Raw genomic sequence first — 21608 nt, forward strand, 5'->3', positions numbered from 1 at the left:
GGCGTCCTAGAGAATGTCCAGGGCTCTTCCAGCTGCGAGGCAAGGCCATGCCACACGCAAAAGGAAACCAAGTCTCAAGACAGCAATGGTGGAAGCGACAGACTCTGAACTGGACAGACCTGGGTTCAATCCCAGCTACAAGACTTAAGTGGGGGTCCTAGAGAAGCTAGTTAGGAGGCTCAGTTTTCCCATCTGTAAAAGGGGGGTGCTAAGAACCTGTCTCTCGGGGGCTGCTGTGAAGTATAAATGGGATTGTGCCTGTAACACCCCTGGTACAGTGGTGGCTTATAACCCCCTTCCATGTAAGCAAGAGTGAGCTCCACAGGCCCAAATCAATCCTAAAACATTACGATGAACCAAGTGAAATTGCCATTTTTATAGGCCAAATATTGACAATTTCATATGGTTCAACCTAACAGCATCCCAGGGGCTAGAGGATCTCATCTGTGTCCACTGAACTAGACTAAGAGTTAGTACTCTTCACTTCAGGATCAGGCACAGCGATGACCCTCCTTCCCCCTCATTTAGAGACGAAGAAGATACTGAGGTTCTGAGAGGTTAAGTAACGTGGCCCAAATCATATAACTGGAAAGTGACAAAGCCAGGGTTTGTACTCGGGCCTGGCTGCCTCCAAAGCCTGCAGCTTAAACACGATGACACACTGACTGCTCGGCCTGGGGCCAGCAGGGCGTTATCACATGTGATTCTGTCTCAGCACCAAGGACGTCAGTGGCTGTTGCCTTAGAATCATGGGACCTTGGGACTGTGAGGGTACAAGCAGTTAATGGCTTTGTTCAAGAAACACACTTGGGCTGGGCATTTATTCCAGGCCAGGCCCTGAACACAAAATGGGGGGGTTCACACCCTAGACGATGATGAACTCAGTGTGTACGTGTCATGATAGGATTGGTCCACTGGGGCCTCAACATTAAAGCTGGGTACCCTGGTGAGGTAACGGAAGGGTTGCCCAGAAACAGGCCAACTAGGCTGGTCTAGGATACCCTCTTGTCAATGCCCCAACCGAATCCAGCCTCATCCTCCCTTCCCACTGAGCTTGGGGTCAGGACAAGGAGAAGATAACTAGATAGGAATGTAAAGGGAGTATGCTCTCAGACCCTGGGGACAGCCACCTTTTAGGGGTGTCATAGGGGAGGAGAAGGGATTCCTCCATGAAATCACATGTGGTTTCTGAAGGCCAGATTCTGTGGGTACCCTTGGCCACTCCTGGACCCCTCCCTTGTTGGGCTCCTGATCTGCCAGAGACTAATCCCTGCCCCTGTCCCAATGTGAGCCCTGTGTGGACTTCTTTGCCATCCTACACTGTCCTCTCTCCTGTAGAGAAAACTTGGATAGTAAATAAAATGTAGGCAATTTACCATAATCACTAACAACATTTAAGAGTCTAGAATGTGCTTAATGTGCTCTATCTTAGCAATCCTATGAGGTCACACTATCCTATCATTTCCATTCTGCAGTGGAGAAATGTAAGGCCCAAAGAGGTTGGGTAACTTGTTCAACCTAGGACTCAAACAGGCTGACCGCACGGTCAGAGGTCTTAAAAACTGCCCATGTTTCCACCATCAGAGATGATGCTTTGGGCATGCTTCTTCTCGGACCCTTTTCCTATGCATAGAAATATTTTTCAAAATTATGATCACACTATATATATGATTTGGTTTTTTTCATTTGCATGAGATGGCGGTCATTTCTCCATTTCATCAAACATCCTTTGGACAAACCACTTTTAAAGATGCCTTTATAGTTCATTGTAAGGCTATATATATCATTTATTTAATCATGCCTCCAGTGACAAACATTTAGGCTACTTTGAACATTGTTTAAATTACCATACTGCTGAATATCCAAATATATAAATCTTTGGGAGAAAACAGCTACAAATTTTAAGGAGTACATCCTTAATTAGAGTCTGTTTCTTAATATGTGGTCATTCCAGATGGCCCATGTCACATCATTTGAGGTTGCTTACTCAAAATGCACATCACTAGTCAGATAAATGATGATGATGAAGATGATGATGATGGTAAAGATAATAATAACAGGTAATTTATTCAGCACTTCTACATGCCAGGAAGGGCTCTAAACCCTCTACATGAATAATCCACAGTGGATACTCTTGTTAGCCTCATTTTGTAGAAGAGGAAACTGAAGCACGGAGAGGTTCAGTCACTGACTCAAGATCACACACGGCAGAGCCAGGTCCAACCCATGCCATCTGGCTCCCAAGTTCCACCTCTTCCACCCAGAGGGGTCTTTCATCTTTTTTCGGAGCCATGAATCTCTTTGGCATCTGAGGAAACCCACGGACCCCTTCTCAGAATGACTTAAAATGAGTAAAACACATAGATCCCAAATGAAACTAATGATACTGAATTATAGCTATCAAAATGTTTCAAAAAACAAAATTATGACTATATGTACATTTTTATTAAAACCACAAATAACAGAACCTCGTGGTGGGTCTAATGACACCGTAACTTGGAAATAGTAAGGAGTATAGATGCTCTCCAGGCATCCATGCAATGACTGTCAAGTAAGATGAAAATAAGGGAATCGCTATTGGTGATAAAGTCACATATATTACTAGTATCACCACGAGTTGCTGCCTTCATTCATCATAGAAGGCAATGCTAAATTTCAGTTGGAGGTTAGTGAAAATTAAGATGTAATTCTTCCCCTTCTACGTTCAAGGACCCTCTGAATTCCACCCATGTAAAGAACCCCACTGCTAGTCGGCTTTCCCAGCCCCTGAACACCCCTTTGCTTTTGAACCCAGCTGACAGTGCACCTCTCTGTCCCAGCAGGAACGGGTACTCCAGGCCCTGTCGCAGCCCTTATCCTGTGGAGATGCATTCTGAACAGACGGTGACCTCTGTGAGGACAAGACTGTGCTTGGTCATCTTAGCCTCTCTCTGGCTCTGGGCCAGACCTGGCCCAGGGCAGACAATAAACCGACATCTGTGGAACTGATTGGAAGCCAACAGTGGCCTGAAGCCACAGGCTGCTGATTCACACCTTGGCTGAGGAGGAGGAAATGGTGACGCCAACGCGTGGGTTCTAGCTTTCTTTGCCAGCACAGCGGGCGGGGGGCCATGCAATTCTGCTTAATTAAACAAAACAGAAAATACCATGCTTATGTGCTTGAAGGCAACTTTTCCATTCAGGACGGAGGTGGGGGCTGGGAAAGTGACTATTCCCTTATTACCAGTCAGTGATAGGCAGGGGAGCCAAGAGTGATCCTGGCAAACTGCTTCACCTTTCTAAGCCTCAGTTTCCACATTTGTGAAATGGGCTAATAACAGCATCCATGTAGCAGACATGCATTGTTTTTGCCTGTCCAAGCTCCATGCCCCCTTCTCCCAGCAACAGCGCCCTGAATCTCCTTCCACAACTATCCCTCTCACTACCAGTGATTTCAGTGGGACCGTCGATCTTAATATCCCACTTACACCTGGCCCATAGGGTCAGGTAATCTGGCTGGGCCAGTCAGAGTCTCTCCTGGAACTGGACTCTTAAGTGGCTAAAAGGTCTGAAAATGGATGGATCAGCTGCCTGCCTGGTGATGTCCTAATACCTACTGGAGTTCCCACTCCCTGGATGGCTCCAGCTGCCCACGTTCTTTCCAAGACTGGGTGCTGAGCTTTCCCCCTGATTCTGACAGCCCCACCTTTCCAATACATTCTGTTTGGCTTAAGTTAGCCAGGTCTGTTTCTGTCACATGCAATCCCAGAATCCTGACTAATACTCCTTATCTCACAGAGCTGCTATGTGGATTCAAAGACATAAAGCGTGAAAAGCCTTGAGCACATCGTAAGCGCTTAGATAAATGATAGCTCTTCTATACTGTTAATAATAAAAAATTACTATTGAATCTTGAGAACAAAACAAATTTGGAGTTATTTAATTGCCCTGGAATTTCAGGATTACTACTGGCTTGCAGAGTCCCCTCTAATAACCTTCCCTCTCTCTTTCCCTCTCTCCCTCCATCTCCACTGTCTGCACATGGCTCATTTGGACAGGGGCTCCTGGGTCTGTCTGTGCTCTGCTCCCTGGATTCACCCATGAAGGGCTCTTCTACCCACCCCTCAAGATGGGGAAGTGCTTCTGAGCACCAGCTCCTCCCGCTACTCCAGTGACTGCCTCTGGCCCCGAGCCCTGGCCTCAGCCTTCGTGTGCTGTACTGGAGCTATGGCCTTCCTGAGGGGGACCCATGCCTTCTCTCCTGTGGTTCTCAGGTCAGCCAGGAGCCCCCAGGTCCTTCTGGCCCCTCTACCCACAGAGCTTCATCTCCATTATTCGAACCTCTTCTGCTTTTTCAAACACGCCATGTGCCAGGGTTTCCATTTCTTTGCCCTCCTGTTCTCTCTACCTGTAACTCCTTCACCCTTGCCCACTTGGCAGCATCCCTCCCATGCTTTGTGACTGGCCTCAGGTCACCTCTGCAGTGCTGCCTTCCCCAGGACCAGGCCCCCCAGAAGCCCAGCGCACCTGTCTGCCTGTCAGGACACTGACCTTCTTGAGGTCTCAATCCCTGCTTTGTCTATCCACATGTCATCTCTGTCGCCCAGGCTGGAGTGCAGTGGCGCAAACATGGCTCACTGCAGCCTCCATCTCCTGGGCTCAAGCGATCTTCCTGCCTCAGCCTCTCAAGTAGCTGGGACTGCAGGTGAGAATCATCACACCCAGCTAATTTTGTGGATTTTTAGTAGAGATGAGGTCTCACTATGTTCCCCAGGCTGGTACTGAACTTCTGGGCTCAAGTGATCTTCTCGCCTCAGCCTCCCAAGATGCTGGGATTACAGGCGTGAACTCCCATGCCCAGCCCTTATAATGAAGCCTTCCTGGTGGTGGTTGCTGTTTTTCCAAAGTGGTAGCTCTGGCAGCTTTGCCAGATAAAGAATAGGACGCCCAGTAAAATCTGAATTTCGGATAAACAACGAATAATTGTTTCTCATAAATATGTCCCAAATATTGCATGTTTATTTGAAACCGAAATTGAACTGGGCATTCTGCATTTTCATTTGCTAACTCTGGCCACCCTCAGCCCTGGGAAAGCCTGAGACAGGGCTGCAGAAACAGGCAGGTGAGCTCTGCCCACAGCCCCTCCTCCCTTTACCACCTGAAGAAGACCCTGGGCTGAGAGTCATGCCCGCCTGCAGGTGTGCATCTGGGCCAGCAAATAAGGGAGGAGAAAGTCCTGCAGTTTGGAGAATGGGGCAGAGGCCGATGGCTTGTGGTGGAGCTCAGGTCCGCAGGCTTCTGCAGAGGCAGAGTCCGGAGCAGGCAGCCACACGAGCCCTGCCCCCGGCTCACTGCTGGAGGCACTGAGCCTCCTGAGTCTGTCATGTCAGCTGGTTCCCGTGTCACGTCAGTGGGCAAAGGATGCCAGCTCCACCCAGGGGCCAGCTGACCCCCCCAACAAGGGCTCTAGGATAGGGACCACAGAGCCTCGGCTTCTGGGCATTACCCAGGCCAGCAGCACTCCTCCTCAGGCATTCTGCATAAAAGCTCATTGGATCTCCCCAACAAAGCCCCCTACTGCCCAGAGAAGGCTCAGGGCCAACAGTGAGTGAATGACAGAACCAAATTAGAACCCAGGCCCTGCCTGCAGAAGCCACATGGCCTTCTCAATAAACCTGTCTTCTCTTTTGGCCACTTGTGGGTGCTCACAACTCCCTGGTTGAACCCACCAGACTAACAGGCTGCTCGGGGGGCAGTGGCTCCCTTTCCTGCAGCTGCAGGGACCCACAGCTGGCTTCATCGCCAAGGGGAAGGGGAAAACTGAGTCATGCAAAGCAAGACTGCTCCCCTGACATTCCCGCTACCACAGCTCTTTCTCCGAGGAAAAAAGGATGCGCAATTTGCAAGCAGGACGTGAGTGTCACGGCAGGAACGGCACGGTCCCTCTAGCCTTCCTTGTTTGGCAGTGTGACAACTGGGCTGCTTACCGACTCGCCTGCACCTCCGGTGGGAGGCAAGAGGATGCATGAAACGCCCAGGGAAGTGGGCTGTAGGGCACATCTCTAACCTGGATGACGTTTCTGGTGCCCTGTGACCTTAGGGTACAGACCATGCTGGATCTGCAGAACTTGAGCCTACAATTCTTCCCAACCCTATTTGGCTGCAAGCACGATGGGGAAGGGCCTGGACTTGCTGAGCAAGGAGCATTTTAACTAGGAAAGCATCTGCCCAGGCCTTCCCTCGTGGTATTTTAAACTCATCGCTTTCTATTTCTCTAGCTCACGGACTGGAAAGCCACATCCAGAGACCTCCCTCTGTGGCAGGAGTGGGGAAAGAGCCTCTGAAGGCTAGTGCCTGCCTCGGGAGGACAGGAGAATCTTTTGGGACAGGATGGGGCAGCAGGATGTGGGGATCTGGCTGGAGCTGCCCCAGCTTGACACAGCTTCTTTTTAAAAATGAGCATTTGCTGTTTTTTTATTTTTACTAAAAACAAGAATATGTGTTCATTGCAGAACATTCGGAAAACAGAAAAGCACAGACAAGCAGAAAAAAAAAAAGGAATGACATTTTATCAGCTGTATTTCTGAGCTTACACAGACTCATATTTTCATCCTTCGTTTGTAATCAGGTGAAAATCAGCCTGAGCATGCTATTTTGCAAACCAGCTTTAGCTATTTAATATTCTTGTGATAGAAGATGGAACACAGTTTTACCATCTTGATGGTATTCTAGCTCATGGATATAACACGTTTTATCTTTGCATCTCTACTGATGCACTTTTAAGTGGTTACCAACCTTTTATGATCATAAATGATACTAGGTTTGTACACTCCTAATATAGTTTACCATTATCAAACCTCAATTACATGCTAGGCCCCTTTAACTCTCACATTAGCCTTATGAAATTGGAACTATTTTTATCCTCATTTTATAGATGAGGAAACTGAGGCACAGAGGCTTGTCTGAGGTCACACAGTTGGTAGGTGGCAGAGCAGGGATTTGAACCCAAGCTGTCTGATGTACTTTCTCAGCCCACTAGAGGCGCAGAATGGCATTGATTCAAAGTCTGAACTAAAGTGACATTTAAATAATGTGAAGATATGACTGCTCCACCTCCTTTGACCCTGAGACACCTGCAGCAGCACAGAGTGCACCAGAGCAGGCTGGGACTTCTCCCATTGAGGATGACCGGCCAGGTGAGCTGAGGGGCTGGTGCATTGCACCTATGGGGTGGGGTGGGGGATGGGATGGGGGAGCATGGTTGACCAGGTCCCTAGCAGAGCATCCCAGAAAGATAGCATCAACACAGAAATGCCCTCTGCTTGCCACTCACTTGGCACACATAGCTTGCCTGTGTGACAAGCACCTACTTTTTCCCAATCCAAAGAAAGCAATAGTCGTTAAAGAAAAACCTACCCAAGGGGCCTTAAGAGGGCCCTAACTCTTGTGACACAGACACAGTAGAGGACAAGAACCCCCCTGTGCAATAGGTAGGAATGGCTCTGCCTTGCTCCCGGGGGCCTATCCCAGCAGCAGCATGGGCCCAGCCTGGGGCAGGTATCCCCCAGAATGCCTCTTGAATGAAAAGACAATGAAAACTGCATAGTGTGCCTTCTGGGCAGCAGGCCGGAAAGCGGTGCAGAAATTTAGATCACGACTATTATTATCATCAATAGTACTTTTCATGACTACCATTTATTGAGTACCTTTATTTTATTTTTGCCGACAGAGTCTCCCTTTGTCACCCAGGCTGGAGTGAAGTGGCGTGATCTCGGCTCACTGCAACCTCCACCTCCCAGGTTCAAGTGATTTACTGAGTGCCTTTTATACCCGTGAGGCTCAGCATTGTGTGCTAGGTACTATGACTATTCCCATTTTACAGATCCTCACATAGTGCAAGGTCACCCCGCTCAGGAGCGCTTGAAGAGAATTCAAAGCCAGGTCTTTTCATCATGAAGGTAACGGTGGGTTGGAAAGACATGTGCTAGCAGTTTTATTCTTCCCAGCAGCAGGGGTGGAGCACAGATTCCGTGCATACATCACCAAAAGCCTGCACAACCATCCCAGAAGGAAGTCACTGCACCTATTTTACAAATGTAAAAACTAAGGGGGGGCATTCGGCCAGTTGTCCAAGGCCAGGAAGAACTTGAACCCAGATGTTTACCTCTAACACCTGAGTTCTTTCCACTCAACTTTGCTGCCCTGCCCTCTGTGTTCCCACAAAACAGGTGCCAGGGATAGGAGGAGAGGGAGGAAACTGGGGGCTGGAGAAGATAATGAAGCTAATTTGGGCAGCAGATCCATGGTTTGTTCTAGACCATTGGGCTCACCTGCTGGAGGCCCCTTAAGGGGCTGAGAATGCCAGTAATGCCTACTAAGGGCGCAATCTACTCTTCCAAACTCAGCTGCTCAGCACAGTGACCCCTAGGCTTCCGGAGCCTGGCAAATCAAATAGGGAGGTTTCAGGGCTGGCAGCACAGAGCCTGCAGAGCCATCACTCCAGGGGCACCATCTACCCAGAGCTTCCTGGGGTGAGAATGACTAAGGGCTGGCGGTGGCTTGCACTTCTTCAGTTGGGGCTGAATAAATGGTGAGATCAGAGAAGGGCCTGGGACGGCCCCAGTATCTCATATAAGGGGAAACCGGGGTCCAGAAGCCTAAGTGACCCATCCAAGGTCAGTCAGCTCCGTGGTGGAATCACAGGATCCCCCTATGTTTCTCCCAGACACAAGGGCATGTAGCCCAACTCCCACGCAGACACTCCTTGCTGTGTGACCTCAGGCACATGCCTCCACCTCTCTGAATCTGCAGACTCCTCCAGGGGAAAACAAAAAACTAATGTAATTACCTGAAGGATTAGTATCCCAAATGTATAAATAAATCCCGCCAATCAATAAAAGACAAATAACCCAATATATTGAAAAACAGGCAAAGGATAAAAACTGGTAATTCACAGAAGAGGAAACTCAGCCGATAAAGGTATGAAAAGCTGCTCAACCTTACTGGTGTGAACAAGCACCACTTTTGCACCTATTGGATTGGCAAAGACTGAAAAGTCTGATGATACGGAGTGTTAGCAAGAACAGAGAGCAAAGGGAACCCTGGGGATGTAAGTGCAAAGTTGAAAACGCACAAACCCCAAGACCCAGCAATTCTACCGTGGGACCCTGTGCAAGGAGGCAGCTGTAAGAAAGTCAACTGCTGGAAACATCCTAACAGTTCCCGGCACGAGCTTGAAAAAACAGGGGCATATTCATCAATGCCATAGTAAACGACAGTTAAAACGAACTGGAGCTAGCTGGATCGACATAGATCTCAAAAGTGTAATGCTTATTTATAGTTTTAAAACATTCACGACAATACAAGATTTTAGGGAATGTTAAAAAGGGAAAAACATTAAAAGGTCCATGGGCTGCGGTGGGAAGGGGATTGATGGCAAATGGGCGTGGGGGATCTTTCTGGGGATGATGGAAATGTTACAATACTGCATTGTGGTGATGGTTGCATAGCTCTGCAAATGTACTTTAAAAAGTGAATTGCACACGTACAATGGGTGAATTTTATGGTATGTAAATTATACCTCAAGAAAGCTGTTTAAAAAAAAATCCTATCTATTAGTCTATTTTTTGTAAGTGCATGGGAATGATCAACATCAAATGCAGGATAGTGGTTTTATGGGGGAGGAGCAGCATCGGGGAGGGCGTCCGGGGGGTTTGCATCTGCAATGCTTTATTTCTTAAAAATAAAAACAAAAAAGTTTTGAAACAAATTGGCAAAATATAGAGATGTGAAGACTTGGAAGGTATATAGATATAGATAGCTATTTTATTGTATGTATCTATATATGTGCAGAATATTGTATTACTATATTGAAAATATACCCATTTGAAAGGGACCCAGTGCCCCGCTCAGGTTACCGAGGACACTTTGACCACAGTTATTCTTGCTGCCATAAATATTCCGACCATCCTGCTCCTCTTAACATTTAAAGATCTTGAGACAGAGCAGGCCAGCATCTCCAGGCCCCTGCTGCCGAGACACTAATGCTTCTGTACATCCCTCTCCAGTGCGGGAAATGGGGTGATCCAAATAAAACCCACAAATCCCACCTGGAGCTCTTCTTCCTCCCCTCAAGCTGAAGACAAGCTAGCTGGGGAGCGTCTCCCAGGATGTCACCCTCAAAAGCCCCTCTCCATTCATCCCCAAGCCCTCGGGCTCTAGTGCAGGAAAGATGCTGGCAGAGAAAGGCAGCAGCTCCCCAAATCTTCATCTCCCTGCTTCCAACAGAGGGCAGTGGCTCCAGGGAAACGCTCTCCAAACAATATCATGGTTCACTGTCATCAGCCTCTCAGGATCTCACAGGCCCTGCATTCTCCAGACCTGGCCTGTGGCTCTGCCCCGGGCCCATGGATGATGTCTCTGCCTGCGGGTGACTGAGGCTGGGGCTGGAGAGGACGCCATTCTGATCATGGAGAAGGCACCATTTCAGAGGGAGCAGGTGGCCCAGCCCTGATGGGCAGCCCTGAACTCCGGGTGCAGTTTTCCAATGACATCTACAGCACCTGTGACCCTGTCCCTCACAGGCAAGTGAGTGATGAGCAGGTGGTGGCCGAGATGGCTGCAAATGGGGAGAGGGGTAGTGGGAAATTAGGGGGCGTAGTGAAGAGGACTCTCAAAAACTGACTTTATATTCTATGGTGCAGTGGCTCGGGTGTGATGTGTGTGGTGCTGCCCCCCAGAGGACATGCAGCAATCAATGCCTGGAGGCCTTTTGGGTGTCACAATTGGGAAGGGGGATGACTAGTTGGGTAGAAGCCAGGGATGCCGCTAAACATCCTGCAATCCACAGGACAGCCCTATAACAAAGAATGATCCAGCCCCAAATGTCAAAAGTGTTGAGTTTGAGAAACTCTGCCCTTGAGGGATGTAGCAGTATTTACACAGAAGCTAGAGCTCAGAGAGGCAAACCAACCAGTCCGAGGTTACACAGCAGAAAAGTTCAACTCCCCAGCTGATGCTGTCTCTCCAGGGTGGCTTCAGAAAGAGGGATACCAAATGGGAGTCAAAGCCCAGGCCCACCAATAGCTGCCTTCATGCCCGCTCTTTCCAGATTGTGTGAGGGGTTAGGGTGGAGCTTGGGAACAGCAGCGGTCGCCCACCACAGGGATCTGTTTCCATTGGGTTCGGCCCCCCTGCCATCAAGGCAGTAAATGTTCTCTGTTCCTGTGGATGACTCAGGCTTCAGTTCAGCCCATTGCCCCTCCTCATCTGATGAACCCAGAAGCCTGGGCTAGAAGGGAGAGAGCCCCTTGAATCACATGAGTGACTAAAGCCACATGCAGAAAAACAAGTTCTTGATGAATCCCCCTACCATGTGACTTTGGCATGTTCCCAATCAGTGACAAGATACCTCAGGACAGGCAGGCAGGGAGCTATGCCTTTAGGGCATTTAGGAATGCCCTAAGGCAGCCTGTCATGTGGCTGCTACCCCTAGGAAATGGACACCACCATCCCCATTACACAGATGAAAAAACTGAGGCTGAGGTGACACAGCTACAAGCTGGGAGGCCAAGATCTGAATCCCAATCTATGTTTTAACATAGAAACTTGTCTCAGGGGGCCCCCAAAAAGTGGCTGAAAGCTTCAAAAGACGGTTCTCAAAGCGCAAAACCTTCAAAAAACTGGCAAAGATGGAGCTGACAGAGCAGAGAATGAAAAGCTTCCAGGTTTTCACTAATGATATGAGAGATTTCCCAGTTTTTCAGAGGACTTTGCTCAGAGAAACTATAGGGGTACCGGATGTGGGAAGTGGTGTGGTCCTTTTGGGGTCCAGCGGGCCTGGATCTACATCCCTGCTTGGCTCTTGACTGTGACCTTAGGCGTGGGACCTCACTTTGCTGAGCCCTGGTTTCCTCATCTGTCAAATGGGCTTAAGGCCCTCTGCCTGATATGGGTGTGATAGGAGAGGCCAGAAGAGGGCGCGTGGACGATGATGGCCGGTCCTCGGTGGCGGTATCTATTCTCGTTTTTGCCAGCTCACAGACCTGGTGGGAGGTGGCATGGAGAATTCCAGACTTCCTCCAGTTGCCATGTTGGTGAAAACTGTCTTCATGCCAAAGAGGCAAACTCACTTACACGCTAACAGGCTCAAACAAGAAACTAAGATTTGGCAGCATTTGAAAACAGTTAACAAAAAATAAAAAAAGGAAGAAAAAAAAAGACAATTTAGCTCAGCTCTGGAATCAAGGGAAACTTCACTCTATATAAAGATGCCACAGGTCCAGGAAATAGCTTCCCACCGCCTGGCTAAGGGCTGAATAACTGGCTGCCCAGCCAATAACAATACAGACTCACACAGCACACCCTTTCTTGTGGAGAGCGCGGAGTGGGTTCCCGGCTATCTCCTTTCAGAATTTCATAGGCTATTCATGGAAGGCATGCAGATCTACTTTGTAATAATTAGTTCTTAAAAAAAAAAAAAGATCTGAAGACGACTTCCAGGGAGGCCAAGGAGCTTAATTTAGCCAGCCAACGCCCTTTTCTATTCATTGTTCTATACTTCTTTGTTAGGATTTTTTCCCTCCCTCTTACTCTTTTTCCCTTCCTGGTTAACTTCTCTGCAGCCAGGCTCCGCCACTGCCCACTTCTCACCGCCAGAGACACTATAGCCCCCTTCCCTGCTGTAATGAGGCCCTCCCCAAGGCCTCATGTGGGCCCATCACCCCACATCCCCTTTATCTCCACCTAGAACCTGCGAGGTGGTCCCAGGGCCTCCTGAATCTGCAGACGTGTCCCCTAGGTTGCTGCGGAAGCCACTTTCCACCTGCAGGTCACCGTCAGCCCCAGGCACCCCTGCTGGAGGGAGGGAAGCCCGAATGCAGCTCTATGTTCCAGGACCTGCAACCTCTGAGCCTCAGCCTTCCTATCTGCAAAACGACGCTACTGTCCCATTTTCTCAAGTCCTTGCCAGCTCCAAACAAGATTCCCATGTTCCAGAGGGAGATGCCAGGAGAAAACTTTCGTACATTTTAAAACAGAAGTTACTGGAGAGAGGGGGCAGGGGATGTTTTTAACTCTTTAAAGGCGTAGCCACTCAAATGATCCATTCCCAGAGATCTCCTCCATCGCCCAGGCCGGCTCTTGCCAAAGAACGGAGTCAAATTCGGCGATCCCTAGAGGGGCTACCTGTGGCTGGGGACTGCGGGTCTGCGCGCCTCTGGACAAGGAGGGGCAAGGCGGGCGGCCTGAGAACAGGCACTTCTCTCTCTCCCGCTTTCTGTCTCAGGCCCCTCACCGGCTGGGGCCAGACTTTCCCACAGATGAGCAGGACGGGAGTTGGGGGGACACGGAGGAGACGGAAAGGGGTACAGGAGCCGCAGGGAGGCGAGTAGGGGGGCGAGGCGGGAGGAAGGGATGGAGGGGGAGAACGAGGCAAAAGCGGGGAGGGGAGCGGAGGGAGGGAGGAGGAGTCGGGAGGGACCCGGGCAGCGCCGCCGCAGGGCCGAGGGGAGAGCAGGGGAGGAGGGGACGGGAAGCGCTGGAGGCAGAAGTTTTCCGAGCCGGGGGCCCTCGGTCGCCCCCGACGGGGCGCGGGCTCAAGGGGGCGTGGGGGCCGCGCCGCACTCACATAATGCTTGTTGGGCACCCGCCGCTTCTGCACGTCTAGCACCTTCACCTCCACGATGCTGCGCCGCGGCGGCATGGCCGCTCCTCCGCCCGCAGCGGGCCGAGCGCGGGTGCTGGGGGCGCGGGGTGCAGGGAGCGCTGGGGGCGCGCCGCCGCGGGCAGGGAACCTGGAGCTGAGCGCAATCGCAGCCGGGGCCGAGCACGAGCCGCCGCCGCCACCGCCGCCGCCCTTCGCTCGGCGCGCACTCCAGCCGGGCCCAGCCGCCGCCGCCCGCCCCCGGCCCGCCCCCCGCACCGCCCCCCGCACCGCCCCCCGCGCCGCCGGCCCGCCCCCCTTAAAGGGCCCGGCCCCGACCCCCGCCCACCGCCCGCGAACCCCGCCGGCCACGTCCGGCCCCCGCCCGGCCTTTGTCCCGGTGCTGAGCCGCCGCGCCGGGGGAGGGGACTGGACTGACCCCGTCGCCCGTTCACTGATTGACGTGTCGATTCATTCCAGCACTCTCGCTCCGGCAGCCGCCATCCACCGCCAGTTTGGAGAGCCGGACACCCGGGTTCGAATCCCGGCTTTGCCGCTTTTCCACTCTGTGCCTTCGGCAAGTTGCTTAACCTCTCTGGGTTGGGTCTCTTCGTCTAAACTATGAGCCTAGTAGTACAAGCACCATGTTTGTCTTTTTGTGTCTGGCTTATTTCACTCGGCATAATGTCCTCAAGGCTCATCCATGTTGTAGCATGTGTCAGTAGTACCGCCTGCCTGCCGGTGCTGCGCCCAGGATTAAGTGCATGTGAAGCCATTCCGCAGTGCAGTTCATGGTATAAGTGCTGGCATTCCTAAACCCACCCCAAGCCCTGGTGATTCAGGAGGAGCAAGAGACCGTGACCAGGTTCCCCCAGCCTCAGTCTGGGACATGGGGAGTGAGGGAGAGAAAAACTGCAACAAATGCGCATATGTGCAATGTAATTGCGATGGAAGCAACAAAAGGGGATAAAAGGGTGGTGACTATGTGTGAGGGGCACCTGGGTGCTTGTTAGCAAGGCCATCGATTTCCAGTTGCGGAGCAGTTAACTGCTCGCTGGGCCCCGTGGCCCCTGCTTTTCACAAATGCTGTCTTTGCATCCTCAGGCAGACTCTAGGAGGAAAAGGTGTTTTTACAGAGGACGGCCTCCAGACATTTGGACATTTCCAATGAGGCCTGAGGACCCTCTGACTTGGGAACTGTACTTCAGAAGAATGTGCCTTACAGGAATTACATCAGTGAAGGTCCAGAGTCAGGGAGCCGGTGGATGGAGCCCGTCACTGCCTGGCTCTAGGTGGATCTCACACGTTGAAGCTACCGTGGCTGGGGCAGCTCCTCGTTTCTTCATCTAGTGCCTCCTAGCACTGGCTGGGCACTGAGTCACTTTCAGGAGATGTTGGCTGAATGAATGGATAAATGAATATATAATGCATGGATGGGAGGTTTAGGCCCCTGGCCAGTGTTTTCACAGCCAGTAAGTGGGGGCTCTTTTCAACAAACCGTACGACTCTTCTCCATGCCACGACAGAGCTACTTCCCACCCCGGTCCAGGATCAGCCTTTGGAAGAGGGTGGGCTTATCCAGGGGAGGACGGCTCTCAGCCACCCTGGCCAGGCCACGTGGATGATTTGAGCTGATTCACTTTGGATCCGCCCCTCCGTTTGCTCCTCTGACTTCCTTGCCAGACTTTACCATCCTCCTCCGGCCCCAGAGGCTGGCCTGTGTGGATTTCACTGACAGCTCTCTGTCCTGGTCTTCCTGTTTGGCTTGGCCAGTGGAAGGGCCTGGCAGGAGATTGAGGGCAAGAGGAGAGAGGGAGGTCTGGGTATTTAATCCCTAAGCCCCTCCTCCCCGATTGTTTTTACCAAAGGTGCCCTTTCTCACGTGGTCTCTCTCAGGGTTCCCGAAGCCGCTTTTCTGCTCAGGACAGTGACAGTCTTGCTGTTGCAAGCCCTGGGTACTACGCCATCTTCGGTGCTTCCTTAGCCCCGCCCACACCTGTATACATTGACCCTTTACTAAACTGTCTTCATGGACCCAGCTTGAGGGTGGCATCTGTTCGGTGCCAGGACCCTCACTCATGTAATTCCTGTAAGGCACATTCTTCTGAAGTACAGTCCCAAGCCAGAGGGTCCTGAGGCCTCATTGGAAATGTCCAAAGAAGTGAAGATCTGCTTTTCTGTCCCTGCCACATCGTGCATTGCCTTATTAGGAGCCAAGCCTTCCTAATAAGGCAGAAGCTAGAGGCCCTCTCTGAATCAGCCAGCTTCCTGGGTTTTTCCGGAGAGGCAGAGAGACCTGCCCCCAGCCACACCATGGGCGGCAGAGGTGGGTCCTGCTGGCTGTGTCCGTCTCCTCTGTCTGGGGAAGACAAAGCTCCCCCCACAACCACCAGTAGCAGAAGATGCTATCCCTGCATCTTTCCGTATCTTTCCTTTGCCTTACTTTTTTATTGTAGTAAAAAATACATAACATAAAATTTAACATTTCAACCATGTTTAAAGCATACAGTTGAGTGGCATTAAGTACACTCACATTGTTGTGCAACCATCATCACCATCCCTCTCCAGAACTTTCTCATCTTCCTAAACTGGAGCTCTGTCCCTATTAAACACTGAGTCCCCGCCCCCCCCCCACTGCCCCCCAACCTCCTCCAGGCCTTGGCAACCATTGTTCTACTTTCCATCTCTATGAGTTTGACTACGCTAGGTACTTCATATGAGTGGACTCACACAATGTTTGTCTTTTTGTGTCTGGCTTATTTCACTCGGCATAATGTCCTCAAAGCTCATCCATGTTGTAGCATGTGTCAGAATTTCCTTTTTATGGCTGAATAATATTCCATTATATGTATATAGCACTTTTTCTTTATCCATTCATCTGTCAACAGTCGCTTGGGTTGTTTTCATCTTTTGGCTATTCTGAATAATGCTGCTGTGAACATTGGTATAAAAATATCTGTTCAAGTCCCTGGTTTCAATTCTTTTGTGCATATACCAAGAAATGGAATTGCTGGATCGTATGATAATTCTATGTTTAATTTTTTTTTTGAGGAGCCCCTAAACTGTCTTCCACAGGGGCTGTGGCATTTCGCATTCCCTCAGCAATGCACAAAGTTTCCAATTTCTCTACATCCTTGCCAACACTTGTTATTATCTGTTTTGTTTGTTTGTTTTGTTTTGTTTTGTTTGAGAAAGAGTCTTGCTCTGTCTCCCAGGCTGGAGTGCAGTGGCGCAATCTCAGCTCACTGTAACCCCTGCCTCCTGGGTTCAAGCAGTTCTCCTGTCTCAGCCTCCCGAGTAGCTGGGACTATAGGCGCCCGCCATGCCTGGCTAATTTTTGTATTTTTAGTAGAGATGGGGTTTCACCATATTGGTCAGGCTGGTCTCAAACTCCTGACCTCAGGTGATCCACCCCCCTCAACCTCCCAAAGTGCTGGGATTACAGGCATGAGCCACCGCCCCCAGCCTTGTTTTGTTTTTTAAGAGAGGGTCTCATCCTGTCACCCAGGCTGGAGTGCAGTGATTTTGATCGTGGCTCACTGCAGCCTTGATCTCCTGGGCTCAAGGGATCCTCTGCCTCCGCCTCCCTGGTAGCTGGGACTATAGGCACCCACCAGCACATCTGGCTATTTTTAAAATTTTCCTTTTGTAGAGACAGAATCCCACGATGTTGACCAGTCTGGTTTTGGACTTCTGGCCTCAAGTGATCTTCCTGCATTGGCCTCCCAAAGTGCTGGGATTACAGGCATGAGCCGCTGTGTCTGGCCTGTTTTTATTTCTTTATTCGTTCATTTGTTTTTGATAATAACCATTCTAATGGATGTGAAATGGAATCTCATTGTGGTTTCAAGTTGCATTTCTCTAATGATGAGTGATGTTCAGCATCTTTTCATGTGCTTGTTGGCCATCTGTTTATCTTCTTTGGAGAAGTGTCTATTCAAGTCCTTTGTGCGTTTTAAAATTGTGTTATTGGTTTTTTTCTTCTTACCTTTCTATATCACCCATTTACCTCCTAGACAACTTGGGCTTTTCTGAGTGTCCACCATAGTTTTTGGAGAACTGGGCTGGCGATGCAGTTTAGGCTGGCTGTTCAGACTGGAAAGATCCATTTAGGCTCTGCTTGGGAGAACTGAAGATTATCTGCTGATAAAAATCTCAACCCAGATGGTCACTACAATTCACTGGAACTGGACTAGTTCCTTGTCACAAACACAAAACACTTCTGCAAATTCGAGTTCATCAGGGAGCCCAAACCTAAGGGAGAACGCGAATGGAAGAGAAATCCCACTTGGAATTCAAATAGGATTCCAAGTGGGATTTCTCTTCCATTCGCGTTCTCCCTTAGGTTTGGACAAGGAACTAGTCCAGTTCCAGTGAATTGTAGTGACCATCTGGGTTGAGATTTTTATCAGCAGATAATCTTCGGTTCTCCGAAGCAGAGCCTAAATGGATGATATAGAAAGGCAAGAAGATATAGAAAGGCAAGAAGATATAGAAAGCCAAGTTGTCTAGGAGGTAAATGGGTGATATAGAAAGGCACCCCAGTGATATTTCTTGCGGTTTGCTGATGGGCTTTGTCCTGGGTTACGGTGCTTTATATACATGACCTGAATGATTGTAACAGCCCTGCAAGTTGGATGCCATCCTTTTCAGTTGCTGGTGGGAAACAGAATCTGAGTGAAGTGAAAGAGTCTAAGGCCCCAAAGCTGGTCCGGAGCAGGCATCTGGAGCCAGCCTGACTCCAGGCTTTGTGTTCATTTGGGAATCTGTGTCTAGTAGTCGCTCAGCCACTTGCCAGGTGTGTGATCTTGGGAAGCCACTTGACCTCTCTGTGCCCCAGTCTCTTTATCTGTAAGACAGGGATAAGACCTGTAGGCTTGTTCGGGCGTCTAAATTAGATCATATATTGAAAGTCCCACGTGTTTTTTATTATTTTGCTACTGGCCAAATTGACAGTTAAACATCTCCCTTTAACCTGCATCTTTATCCATTTGGATGGATACCCATTCAAATCCCAAGGCTGATTCTAATCCTAGGGCCGCCCTGAACCACATTCACTCTTTTCTCAGCTGGACCCTCTTTATAGTCCCTGGCTATGTGTCCAGATTCACCTACTACCAGTCACCTCCCTTTCTCCATGTCCCAAAAGTAGACATAACTTGTCATCTCTAGAAGAAAATAGATTCGGTTTTTTCCCACTATCAGAGGCGTGTGAACCAGAGCAACTCCATCTTGAATAGGGACTGGGTAAAATAAGGCGGAGATCTACTGGGCTGCATTCCCAGGAGGTTAAGGCATTCTTAGTCACAGAATGAGATAGGAGGTCCACACAAGACACAGGTCACAAAGACCTTGCTGATAAAACAGAATGCTGTAAAGAAGCCGGCCAAAACCCGCCAAAACTAGGATGGCAATGAAAGAGATCTCTGGTTGTCCTCACTGCTCATTATATTAGTTATAATCCATTAGCGCGCTAAGAGACATTCCCACCAGCACCATGACAGTTTACAAATGCCATAGCGATGTCTGGAAGTTACTCTATATAGTCTAAAAAGAGGAGGGACCCTTAGTTCCAGAAATCCCTGCCCCTTTCTTGGAAAAGTCGTGAATAATCCACCGCTTGTTTAGCACGTGATCAAGAAATAACCATAAGTATACTTAGACTCGAGCATCCCATGCCAGGGCTCTGCCTATGGGGTAGCCACTCTTTATTCCTTTACTATCTTAATCAACTTGCTTTCACTTTAGTCTATGGACTTGCCCCAGATTATTTCTTGCATGAGGTCCAGGAACCCTCCCTTGAGGTTTTAATCGAGACCTTTTCCGGTAACATCACCGACATGCCTTGGCATAAGCTGCTCATTTCCCCACCTTGTCTGCTGGTGAACTCTCATTCAGCCTTCAAAGTCCATGCTGAATGTCACTAATATCACTTCCTGTAGGAAGCCCTGACTCCCAGATGGGTAATTGTCTCTCCCCCACCCGGCTGCCACTGTGCCTTGTCCCAGCTGTCATTCTGGGCTGTGATTGTTTTCTTAATATCCAACTCCTTTGCCAGACTCCAAGCTCCCAAGGAGCCGGAATGGCCTTATTTGTCTCAAATTTCCCACCTTTGGCACAGAATTAGCAAAGAGAGGCCCCAAAGAGATGCTGTGGGCTGAATGAACTCATCTCTATCTCATGAACTCTAACCTAAGTCCTCAGGGACATTAATTGAACCTCCAGGGCCAGGCTTGCTGTTGCCCCTGCCCATTCCCCAGACCTCTTCACGCCATTTCCCTGTTTCACACTGTTCTGGGAGCACTGACACTTCCCCTGATTGAGGTGTGGAGTGTAGAAGGTGGAAAAGGAGGTAAATATTCCACCTTAGCTGACTTCATTCCTCTACATTTCTGTTCTAGAAGTGCATTTTGCAGGCTCGAGAGCTGTAGACCATAGAAAATCAATGCTGGAGCCAACGGACCGCAGAATTCCACATGGCAGGTTTATTTGTGATCAGGGCCACGTGTTCAAGGGGCATTGAGTCCATCGACCTGAATCAGCTTCTGCTCTTTTCGTGATTTCGGCGTCTGCCTGGCTGGCAGGCTGCACTTCTCCCAAATCCCAAGTCCCCAGGACAGATAGCCAGACCCAGGGAGCTGAGGTCTGCTCCTTCTTTTCCTTTCTCCATCCACAGTCTCTGGGAAGAAGCTGGGCTTGGAAAGAGATTCCCTCCGTGACTGTTGTCTGATTAGCTGGCATTGCAGGGTGGTCATAGCTAATGTGGCCACGCTTTCTAATGCTCAGTGGCCCGGCACACGTGGTCCTGTGAAACAGACCACAGGCTATAAGAAAGCAGGCCTTATGGCAAAATTCCAGGTGCCCAGGTTGCAGGGCAGAGCCTTGCGGGTGGGGAGGAGGTTGAGTGATGTGATAGCTCAGGGACAGGGAGAAAGAGACCTCAGCCTCCTTCATTCCATCTTCTCTCTCTTTCCTGGCTGCCAATTGTATCTTCCTAAAGGGAAGCTCTGTGGATCCTCCCCTGCTCAGAAACTCTCACTTTGCTCCTACCACTCACACGTGTTCATGAGCTTTAGGTTGGCATTCAGGGTTTCCATGACCTTGTTCCTTCTGTACTCCCGTCATGTGTACCTACTTTGTGTTTATAAGTTGTGCATCTTGGCTGGGCGCGGTGGCTCACGCCTATAATCCTAGCACTTTGGGAGGCGGGTGGATCATGAGGTCAGGAGATCGAGACCATCCTGGCTAACACAGTGAAACCCTGTCTCTACTGAAAATACAAAACATTAGCTGGGCGTGGTGGCACGCACCTGTAGTTCCAGCTACTCTGGAGGCTGAGGCAGGAGAATCACTTGAACCTGGGAGGCAGAGGTTGCAGTGAGCTGAGACTGTGCCACTGCACTCCAGCCTAGGCGACAGAGCGAGACTCTGTCTCAAAAAAATAAAAAAAAAGTGTGCATCTCTCTCTCTTTTCCCCACTTCTCAAAGGGATGTGAGTGTTGTAGTATAGCTTTTCTTGAGCATGAACCAATCGCTGTCTATAGCACCACATAGTTTATATCCGTTTCTGTATCTAATATGCCCAAGAAGTCTGCAGTGTGCATAGTATTTTTCCCATTCCAGTGAGAAAATCGAAGCTTAGAGAAGTTGCCCAAGGTTGTAACACAGGAAAATTGTGGAGCTGGGATTTGAACTCAGATCTGTCTGGCTGCTTGACTTATGTTCTTTCCATGGAGGCAAGATTTCCCTTGAGGACAGGGACTAGTGTCCACTGTCCTCCATGATGTAGGTGGGAACGAATACAAAACTAGGAAGACACCAGCCCCTGTCCTCTAAGCTGTTCTCTATCACTAGCCAGATGGGTCTTTCGAAAAGGCAAGTCAGATCATATTCCCCACCCCCACCCCACCTTTGCTTAAAATGCTCCAGTGACTTCCCGTTGCACTTAGAATAAAGAGAAAGTCCTCACCACAGCTTGCAAGGCCCA

At 49.8% G+C, this 21608-nt stretch overlaps 1 protein-coding gene across 2 annotated transcripts in view; it reads right to left on the bottom strand.

The window, feature by feature from the left end:
* Positions 1-13859, bottom strand: part of SH3PXD2B (SH3 and PX domains 2B) — a 120590-nt gene extending 106731 nt beyond the window's left edge. For both annotated transcript variants that reach the window (XM_031011297.3, XM_031011296.3), the window contains exon 1: positions 13607-13859. In XM_031011297.3, the coding sequence (XP_030867157.2) occupies positions 13607-13681 (75 nt within the window). In that variant the 5' untranslated portion in view covers positions 13682-13859. The remainder of the gene's footprint in view (positions 1-13606) is intronic.
* Positions 13860-21608: the final 7749 nt, after the last annotated feature.

The sequence above is a fragment of the Gorilla gorilla genome, chromosome 4, assembly GCF_029281585.2.
Source record: "Gorilla gorilla gorilla isolate KB3781 chromosome 4, NHGRI_mGorGor1-v2.1_pri, whole genome shotgun sequence".
In the NCBI taxonomy this organism is placed as follows: Eukaryota; Metazoa; Chordata; class Mammalia; order Primates; family Hominidae; genus Gorilla; species Gorilla gorilla.